Source organism: Ammospiza nelsoni, chromosome 25, assembly GCF_027579445.1.
Source record: "Ammospiza nelsoni isolate bAmmNel1 chromosome 25, bAmmNel1.pri, whole genome shotgun sequence".
NCBI lineage: Eukaryota > Metazoa > Chordata > Aves > Passeriformes > Passerellidae > Ammospiza > Ammospiza nelsoni.
Genome location: NC_080657.1, coordinates 3,125,493 through 3,135,688, shown reverse-complemented (window position 1 = coordinate 3,135,688; position 10,196 = coordinate 3,125,493). Strand labels below are relative to the sequence as shown.

The 10,196-nt window shown below is 57.3% G+C and overlaps 1 protein-coding gene across 1 annotated transcript; it reads left to right on the top strand.

Annotated features, from left to right (window-relative positions):
* The first annotated feature begins 2,377 nt into the window (after positions 1-2,377).
* Positions 2,378-6,398, top strand: C25H1orf216 (chromosome 25 C1orf216 homolog). The gene is made up of 2 exons (XM_059488902.1): positions 2,378-2,450; positions 3,981-6,398. Exon 2 carries the CDS (start codon positions 3,997-3,999, stop codon positions 4,795-4,797), a length of 801 nt encoding a protein of 266 aa, XP_059344885.1. The 5' UTR covers positions 2,378-2,450; positions 3,981-3,996; the 3' UTR covers positions 4,798-6,398.
* Positions 6,399-10,196: the final 3,798 nt, after the last annotated feature.

The window sequence follows — 10,196 nt, the reverse complement described above, 5'->3', positions numbered from 1 at the left end:
CACCATGGTTGGCACTTGGGGGAGGAACCCCAAACCCCCCAAAGCAGTGGAGCCAGGGCCAGGTTTGGTTGGGGGTTTGCAGCAGGCTCCAGCACACTGGCACCTCCTGGCCTGTGGGGATTCCTGGGGTGGGGACAAGCAGAGCTGAGAGAGGAGAAACCCTGCTCCACCCTGGAGCCAAACCCCAGTGGCACTCATGGTTTCCTGTGCTGCTGAAATCTAAATTGGAGGTGGAAAAGGCCTGTTTGGGATGTGCCTCTTGGGAGAAGGTCCCTGAGTGGATCAAAATGGATCCCTCAATGGATCAAAATCCCTCTGTGCTCTCAGTGGTGAAAATTTCACCCAGTTTGAGTTCAGACCATGATGGCAGTGAAGCCCAGAGCAGCACAAAGCAAAGGCTGTGCTGATGGCAAAGGCTGAGCTGAACCCAAACTCCTCTTTCTGTCCTGCCAGGTGCCTGACTCAGCTCCTGCCTTTCCTGCGTGGCAGGAAGGGTTTGTTCCTTTAATCCCAGCCTTCCCCTGGAGCTGCAGCCCAAGGATTCTTGCAGTGTCCCAGTTACAGCTCTTGGTCCTGCCCCTCTGACTGCTCCTCCATGCAGTTGTCAATGCCCTTGGAGCAGCCAGGAGCAGGAGAGGATGTCAAGGGCCCTGTCAGGCAGATGAGAAATTAAACCAGCTTATTTATCACTCACATATCGCACTGCTCCAAACCCTCACCATGTCATGGGGGAACATCTGCTCCCTACATCCCACCTCCAGCAATTCAGAGCTTTCAAAAGGATTTTTGTCCATCCCGAAAGCATCTCCATCCCTCTTCCTCCCCCTTGGTGAGAGGTGCTGAGCCCAGCCTGGGGTTGGGCTGTGGAGGGAATTTGGGCTGTGGAGGGTGGTCTGCTCATGCCATGTTGTTGCAGACATCTTTTCATTAAAATCCTTCTTTAGGATTTTTCCTTCTGAGAAGCTGAGAGGCCTCAAAAACAAAATGTAAACAATGGTTATCTGCTGCTGTGGAATGCAACAGGCGCATCTGTGATTGGCCCATCTTAGATGTTTATAATTAATGACCAATCCCAGACCAGTTAGCCTGAACTCTCTGTCCCAGACACAAACCTTTATTATTCATCCCTTTCTATTCTTAGCTTAGCCAGCCTTCTGAGATAAAACTTTTCCTTCTATTCTTTTTAGTATAGTTTTAATGTCGTGCATCTCATAAAATAATAAATCAAGCCTTCTGAACATGGAGTCAACATTCTCATCTCTTCCCTCACCTGAAAACCCCTGTGACCACTGTCACACCGTGTCCATCCCAGAGCTCGCACAGGATGCCAGGCAAGGCCACATCGGGTGAGATGGGGCCATCCCTGCCCGGGGCAGCTCTGGGGCTCACTGGGCAGTGTGGGGCTGTCAGCCCCAGCCCCACAAAGCCCCTTTATCTCCCGAGACGTTCCCGGTGCTTCATGTGACCCCCGCGCCGGGTGCGGGCCCGTGGGAACCGTTTGATGTTCCTGAGCCTTTTCCTTTCCCAGCGCCGACACCCCGGCTCCGGGCGAGGGGAATAAAGAACGCACTGAGCGCTCAGCTCCGTGCCCATCGCCACGGGGACCTGCTGAGCCTCACGGGACCCACGGGCCGCTGGCAAGGAGCCAGAGTGTCCCAGTCCAGCCACCCTGCCTGTGTCGGGGAGCTCCTGCCAGCACCCACCCAGCATCCCTGTCCCCACATCGTCCCTATCCCCTCCAGCACCCCTTTTCTCCCCAGCATCCTTGTTCCACCCAGCATCCCCGCACCCCCAAACATCCCTGTCCCCCCCAGCATTCCTGTCCCCCTCAACATCCCTGTCCCCCCCCACCATCCCTGTTTCCCCCAACATCCCTTTTCCTCCCCCAGCATCCCTGTCCCCCCCCGAGCATCCCTGTCCCCCCAACATCCCTGTCCCCCCCACTATCCCTTTTCCCCCCAACATCTCTGTTTCCCCCAACATTCCTGTCCTCCCCAGCATCCTGGTCACCCCCCCAGCATCCCTGCCCCCTTCCAGCATCTCTGACCACCCCATCATCCCTGTCCCCCCCAACATCCCTGTCCCCCCATCATCGCTGTCCCCCCAATATCCCTTTTACCCTCCCAGCATCCCTGCACCCCCCATCATCTCTATCCCCCCCTAGCATCCCTGTTTCCCCCCAGCATCTCTGTCGCCCCCAGCATCCTTATCCCCCCCCCCATCATCCCTGTCCCCCATCCCCAGCATCCCTATCCCCCTCAGCATCCCTATCCCTCCCCACCATCCCGGTCCCCCCAGCCCCGCGGGCGCTGTCGGAAGTGCGGCCGTGTCACCTCCCCACGCGGGGCCGCTTCCGCTCCCGCTCCCACCCGCGGCGGCGGCGGCGGCGCACGGAGCCCGGACCGGGGCCGGGATCGGGACCGGGGCTGGAGCAGGGCCGGACCGGGCCGGTGAGTGCTGGGGGCCGGGCGGGGGAGGGTTCGGGGGGCTCTGCGGGGGCTCGGCGGGGGCAGCGGGACCCCCCAGCGGGGCCGGGGTCCCGGAGGCTGCGGGGATGCTCCGGGGATGCTCCGGGGGGCTCTGCAGGGCAGGGATGCTCCCGGGCTCGGCCCCTCCGCCCGCGCATCCCCCGGCAGCGCAGCCCGGCCCCGCTGCTGTGGGGTGCGGCTCTAGGGGGGTGCAGTTCTATGGGGTGCAGCTCTTTGGGGTGCAGCTGCAATGGGGTGCAGCTCTGTGGGGTGCAGCTCTATGGGGTGCAGCTCTATGGGGTGCAGCTCCTATGGCGTGCAGCTCTATGGGGTGCAGCTCTATGGGGTGCAGCTGCAATGGGGTGCAGCTCTATGGGGTGCGGCTCTGGGGTGCAGCTCTATGGGGTGCAGCTCCTATGGGGGTGCAGCTCTATGGGGTGCAGCTGCAATGGGGTGCAGCTCTATAGGGTGCAGCTCTATGGGGTGCAGCTGCAATGGGGTGCAGCTCTATGGGGTGCAGCTCTGTGGGGTGCAGCTCTATGGGGTGCAGCTCTATGGGGTGCAGCTCCTATGGGGTGCAGTGGTTTTATGGGGGTGCAGCGGTTTTATGGGGGTGTCACCCAGCCCTGCCCGAGCAGATGTCACTGCGGGGTGGGGGTGCCGGGGTTCCAGGCCTCTGGGCTGGGCACGGGCTCCTGCCCCCCTCCTGCTGCCCCACTGCTGGCCGGGGTCAGACCGGGACCCCCGATGGGTTCCTTGCTGCGGTTCCTGTGAGGATTCCTTGTAGGAGAAGGCTTGGAGAGCGCCTCTCGCTGCTGGTGACCCGGCAAGGAGCACTCCAACCTTCCCTTTTCTGGGCCAGTCTGTTCCGTCCTGCAGAGAGGGAAGGTCAGTGCTGTCACCACTTAGGGCACAGGTTGAGGCCAGCCCCCCATCCTGATGCAGGGCTGGTGACCGTGCAGAGGAGCCCAGGCAGTCTCAGCTGCTGAAGGACATTTATTGCTGTTGGGAAAGCATCTCCTTCCAAGCACACCTTTACCAGCATGGGATTAATTGCATCAGGCACGGCCCAAATGGTGCCAGCAGCACGTGCAGCTGCGTGCCTGAGCCCCGTGATGCCCTTTGGCATCGCCCAAGGGATGCTGCAGGAACAGGGGCTGGCACTGGAGCTCTCAGGGAAGGGAGATGGGATGGGAGGTGCCTCCTTGAGCTTCTGCATCAGGTGGGAAGATGCCCTTGGATGGGTGGCACACCTGCCTATGGCAAGGGGTGAGAATTAAATGAGCTTTAACATCCCTTCCAACCCAATCCATTCCATGGTGTTGCGTGGGGCCATGCTGACAACAGCAGTCCAACACCCAGGAACACTGACCCCATGGTAGGTCCAGTGCCTTTGAAGAGGTAAATAAAGAGGTAAATAAAGCAATGAGCGTGTTTTCCCCCACTGTAGCTGCCCTGAGCTCTCAGCCCAGATGCCCACAGGCGTGTCACGGCTCCGTGTCTCTCTTGCAGGCAGGACACCGGTGAGATGTTTGCTGTGTGCCCAGCAAACTCCCCATTCCGGCAGGGCCGGGGGCGCCCAGCGCCGGGCACGGCCCTCCCAGGGGCGGGACATGGGCCGGACTCCAACTCCAACTTCGTGGGAGAGGTGTGCGACAGCAACGAGAACTGGAGCCAGCCAGCGCCGGGGTCCCCGCCGGAGGAGCGCTCCAGCCGGAGCGAAAACACCACTAATCCCTCTGATAATCTGCTGTTATTAATGCAGAGACAGATGGTGCAGGGCCGGCTCAGGGACAGCGCCCCGGGCCCCGGTGACACGCAGCCCGAGCAGGGGGAGCGCAGCCCCCCCGAGGGAGCCGAGGTCAGCGGGGCAGGGGGACAGAGCGCTGCCCAGGAGGGGTGTGAGAAAGCCCCGAGCTCCCCCGCAGAGGATAACGGCTATGCCAGCAGCTCCCTCAGCATCGACAGCCCCGACAGCACCTGCAGCACCGCCTGGGACCCTCCTGCCTGTGCCCCCCGGGCTGAGAGCCCCCCTGAGGCTGAGCCCGAGCTGGGCACCCTGCTCCCGGCGCTGGCGGAGGCCGTGCAGCACCTGCAGGACAAGGAGCGCTTCAAGGAGCAGGAGAAGGAGAAGCACCACATCCAGCTGGTGATGTACCGGCGCCTGGCCCTGCTGCGCTGGATCCACGGCCTGCAGCAGAGGCTTGTGGACCAGCAGAACCGGCTGCAGGAGAGTTTCGACACCATCCTGGATAATCGCAAGGAGCTCATCCGCTGCATGCAGCAGGGCCCAGCCTGCGTCGCTGCTGCGGCTGCCCCTGGGCCCTGAGGTGCCACCAGAGCAGCCCGGCCCAGCCCTCACCCTCTGGGTGCTGTGGTGTTGGCTGGTGGCATCTCCATCCCGTGCCTGGGTGCCCACCCTGCCCTTCCCATCTCTCTCCAATGCAGCCAAGAGTCCCCAAGATGAAGAGTTCATCTCCATCATCCTCTGCACTGGAATTTGTTCTGTCCTGCATCCAGGTCTGGGGTGGCACTGGGCTGTGGGGTTTGCTGAGCTGGAGGTGACCAGGCTCATCTTTAAACTGAATCTAGTCCATTGTTGAGCCTGGCTAAGCCACAGCAGTGCTGGGATGGCCATGCTGTGGCACTGGGCTGGGTCGACCTCGGGACCTTGGGGATTGCTGAGCTGGAGGTGACCAGGCTCATCTTTAAACTGAATCTAGTTCATTGTTGAGCCTGGCTTAGCCACAGCAGTGCTGGGATGGCTGTGCTGGAGCCCCAGGGCAGTGAGGCTTCTAAACCTCCCCAGGAATTGAGGCTTCCAAACCTCCCTGGGAAAGCACTTCCAGCACTGCTGCATCCCCACATCCCACCTGCACCAGTGCATCCCTGCAGCCACAGCCCAGCCCCTGGTAAACATTGCTTTTTGGTGAGAGTGAGGTGTGCTGGGCTGTAAAAGAGAAAAAAAAATCATTCTGAAAAGTGGCCTCGGAATGCTGGGAAGTAAATTTAAGTCAAATGACCCAACACAATGTATGTTTTTAATGTCAGTATTAGTGAAAAGTTAATTTAGGTCTATGTGTGCGTGCGTGTCTGTCTGCTGTGGGCAATGCTCTCACTCAGTGCATGATCCTAAAGCTGCTCACGAACTTGTGGTGTTGGTGTTTATATTAATTTATCATTTGGGAGCAAAAAGATTTTTTTTTTGCTTTTGAATCTGCATTTTATCCAGTGAGAGCTGCACACAGAACCCAAAGAACAACTGTCTTACCTAGAGATGGAAAAGGAGGTGCTGTGTGTGTTTGCTGTGCTTTGCTGTGCATCCATAGGACACACATTCCATTTGAGTGCTGGTGAGGGCTCAGCCAGAGGGGTCTGCACTCCCCATCCTGCCCTGATTGCCATCAAAGCTGGGCACTGGATCCATTTCTCACCTGCAAAGGAGGGTGAGGAGGATTCCAGGGATTCCTCCCAGCCAAACTGCTGCCTGCCATCCGAGGGGCCGCTGCACCAGGAGCCCAGGGAGCAGCAGAGCCTGGCAGCCTGGTCAGACCCTGGCACCCACCACCCACCAGATGCTCCTGGACTGTGATAAACAACCATGGCCAAGCCCAGCAGTGCCCCACGGGCAGCACCAGCCTCCTCCTGCCCCACATGGGGCACGGGCTCTGCTCCCCTTTGGGCTGCTGCCAGTGGGTGAAGTCAGGAGATCCACAAAAATCCTCTCCCAAAAAGGACATTTTGGTGGGAAGGGGTGCACTCAGCTCAAAGCAACCTGTGCCAGCACTGGAGGATTCTGGCAGCTTCCTGCAAGGCTCCTGCTGCCCTCACCTCCCTCCTGCTCGCTTGTGTCCAGCTCCTGCTGCCTCTCTTGTATCCCAGACCTGTGATTGTGGGCATGTTGTACACCTTAATAAAAGCCTTGGAGCTCAAGGAGCCGAGCCCCAGCTGGATTTGTTCCTTCCTTTCCCTTCCCAAGGCTGCGGGGCTGGGAGCAGCCACCCTGTGCTCACTGTGGGGGCTGGAGCATACAAAGGTGGAGCTTGGGTGAATGGCAGGTGGAGGACACAGGTGTTGGCACCTTCCTCCCATCCCTGCACCCTGGGCATGCTGCCCTGCTGGCAGTTCATCCAGGCAGTTCATCCAGGCTCTTTTTTAGAGGTTTTTATAAACTCCGATGTGTGCTGCTCCTCCCCTCTGTTCCATGGGGCAGCCGGGGTGCGGTCTGAGTGCAGGATTCACTCCCTGCTCAATTTTTAGAGTTTTTTTTTGAACCCCGGTGTGTGTTGCTCCTTCCCTCTCTTGTGGGGCAGCTGGGGTGCTGTCTGAGTGCAGGATTCCCCACCTGCTCAATTTTTAGAGTTTTTTTTTTATAAACCCCGGTGTGTGCTGCTCCTCCCTCTGTGCCTTGGGGCAGCTGGGGTGTGGTTTGAGTGCAGGATTCACCTTCTGCTCAATTTTTACAGGTTTTTTATAAACCCCGGTGTGTGCTGCTCCTCCTCTCTCTTGTGGGGCAGCCGGACTGCGGTCTGAGTGCAGGATTCACCTTCTGGAACCGGGGGGACCGGATTCCCGGGTTGCTGGCCCCCTGCCCTACTGGTGGGGAGGGCTGGGGGCAGCTCCGGGTGATGGGGGTGGCAGATAACAACACCTGAGTGTTGACCCAAAGGTGACTTTGCCTCAGGCTTCACAGAGATTAACCAGAGATGAAAAACCGAGGCTGTGGCAGCCCTTTGAACCCTCTGTCACCTTTCCCCCCACCCCTTCCTGCTTCTTTCCAGCCTCTGTGGGAATCCAGGGATGCAACTCAGGGATCCATGTGCAGGCACAGCAAGGCATGGAGGGCAGAGTAGCCACATTTTTCGGTCCTCGTCCGTTTGTCCAAGCCCTCGGGGGTTCCACAGGATGGAGGGTGCTCCTCTCAGAGCCCTTTTCTCACCTCATCCATTCTCCATGGAGCCCATGCTCCCTCAGGTTTGGGGGAACGTGAGCCCTCCCAGCCCCGCAGCAAGACTGAGAGATTCTCTGTTTGTCTTGGTCAAATGCTTTACACAAATAATTATTTCCAAGGTAAATATTGTGAAAATCCAGATTATTTGCTCAAGAAATGAAAGAATAACTGCGGGAGCACATCAAAGAGGTGGATCTGCTCTGGCAACAAGAGGCTTCCTCCCTGGTTATTGGGAGCCTGATGCTCCTGCCCCAGGACCTGGCTGGAGATGGCCAGAACTGATTTGCAAAATCAACTTCAGACAGAGCTTTTCCACCCCCAGCTCCCGTGTGCCCCAAATGAGATTTGGGAATTAATTAAAAACCCGACCAATTGGGGGGGGGGGGGGAAAAACAACAATAAAGACACAAAACGCTGCAGGGTTGAGCCCAGGCCAGCTTGGAGGGGGCAGTGTCCCATTCCCCAGGACACTCTGACCCTGCAGGGGCAGGATCCCACTCCCCAGGACACTCTGACCCTGCAGGGACAGGATCCCATTCCCCAGGACAATCTGACCCTGTAGGGGCAGGATCCCATTCCCCAGGACACTCTGACCCTGCAGGGGCAGGATCCCATTCCCCAGGACACTCTGACCCTGCAGGGGCAGGATCCCATTCCCCAGGACACTCTGACCCTGCAGGGGCAGGATCCCATTCCCCAGGACACTCTGACCCTGCATCCCATGCTCAGCCCCCCGTGGGTGCAATCCAGGTGGGATTGGTGCCACGGGCAGGATCTGACCCAGCACTCCATGCCAGGGATTTCCCCATCCTCAAGGACTGCCAAGCCTTCATAAAGGGGTTGAATTCTCAGCTCACAGAGGGATTAATTTGGCTCTCAGGGCAAATGCTCCAGCCCCAAACACCCCCAGGTCAGTGGGAATGCAGCAGCAGGATCTGAGTAGAAACCTGGAGCCACTTTGGGGGGATCTGAGCTATGGACCCCACAGCATCCAAGTCTGAATTCCCATGCCTGACCCCTCTGGTTTTAAGGCCTCCTCTGAAAGTTTATTATTACTGTTATAGCAAATCCCTGTGACGCTGGGCCAGTTTTACTGCACAAAGCAGGGTTTGGCAAATGCTGCCTTGCTTTGAAAGTTAAAATAATGACATTAAACCAAAATCAAGTATTTATAAAGCTTTAGGGGGAAATATTTTACCTTGTAATTGGAATCCACTCTAACCCTTTCCAGTATTTTGTGGGTTTAAAAAAAGTCTTTAAAAATAAAATTGAATGATGTGATAACTGATGCAATGAAAGTACAAAAGAAAATTAATCATCTCAGGCCATTATCCAGAGATCCAGACTGGGACACACTTAAAGCATCCCAGGATCCCTTGTTTATTGTGTCTCAAGGACTTCCAGATCCCACACGTTTGGTTTGCAGTGGGAAAAGGGCTTTTCTTGCTCTCAGCTGGGAAGGTGAGCACAGCCAGAGGGATGTCCATCCTCCTTGTTCATCCAGGAGGGAATGTCCATCCTCCTTGTCCATCCAGGGCAGATGTCCATCCTCCTTGTCCATCGAGGGGCAATGTCCATCCTCTTTGTCCATCCAGGGGGGATGTCCATCCTCCTTGTCCATCCAGGAGGGGATGTCCATCCTCCTTGTCCATCCAGGGGCAATGTCCATCCTCTTTGTCCATCCAGGGGGGATGTCCATCCTCCTTGTCCATCCAGGAGGGGATGTCCATCCTCCTTGTCCATCCATGCTCCTTTTCCCTGCAGCTCTGGGTAAGTGGCACTGACCACTGGGAACTGCAGGGTTGGAGGCAAACCTGGGATTTCACTGTGGCCCTGAGCCTTGGTGCATCCCTCCTGTTCCAGCAGCATCCACTGGGACAGAACCACCATTCACTGGATTTTTCAGGCTATTCTCACTCCCTGATGTTTTATATTTCATTTTAACTGCCTGACACTGGCAGAATAAATACAGGAGAAATACAGGCACCTCCTGCTTGACACAGAGCAGAGCAGCACCAGTGCCAAGAGCTCGGGGTGGGAGGGAGGCAGGACTTGGAATACCAGGATCTTGCACTGCTGAGGTGTCAGGACACATTGCAAACCCTGATGCCCTTCCAGGGTATTTCTAAAACCTTGGAATGTGTTAAAGTCTGGGCATCATCCCAGCCCGATCACTGCAGCTGGAAACGCGAACCTGGAGCACCACAGGCAGAACTGGGATGTGAGCAGCACATTGTGAGCATCCTCCTCACCCTGGGACGGTGTGGGCAGCACAGCCCGGCTCAGGGTGAGCATCCTCCTCACCTTGGATGGTTCCTTTTTCCAGGACCCGGTTCCTGCCCGTCCTTTCCAGCGGGGTTGGGATGGGCGGGACCCCGAGCCGGGCTGTGCCGCGGTATCTGATGGAAACGCGGTTTGAGCCTCCCTTCTTTAATGATTCCCTTTGAAATGTTGTTGCTTCCGCACATCCCCCTTCGGGGTAGAATATTAAGCAAGAGCAACTCGGCTGGAAATTCAGATTGTTTTTGTGTCTGTTTTCATTTACATTTTAATGACAGAGGGATTGTAGCAATCGAAGCAATCAGGCTGCTTGCAGCAGGGCCGGGGAAAGGGGCAGAAAAATCACCTGCCACCACCTCACCTTTGGCCTCTGTAAACAGCACCAGGAGCCAGGAATCACCAACTTTGGGCATGAAGGGGCTCTTTTTCCCTTTCTGGTGGGAATTCAGTCAGAAATGGGCTCTTGGACACCTTAAAGGGTTTTGCCTGGTGCAGCA

Bases quoted from the DNA above. Each gene is read 5' to 3' on its own strand.
- C25H1orf216 (XM_059488902.1), top strand. From the start codon at position 3,997: ATGTTTGCTGTGTGCCCAGCAAACTCCCCATTCCGGCAGGGCCGGGGG.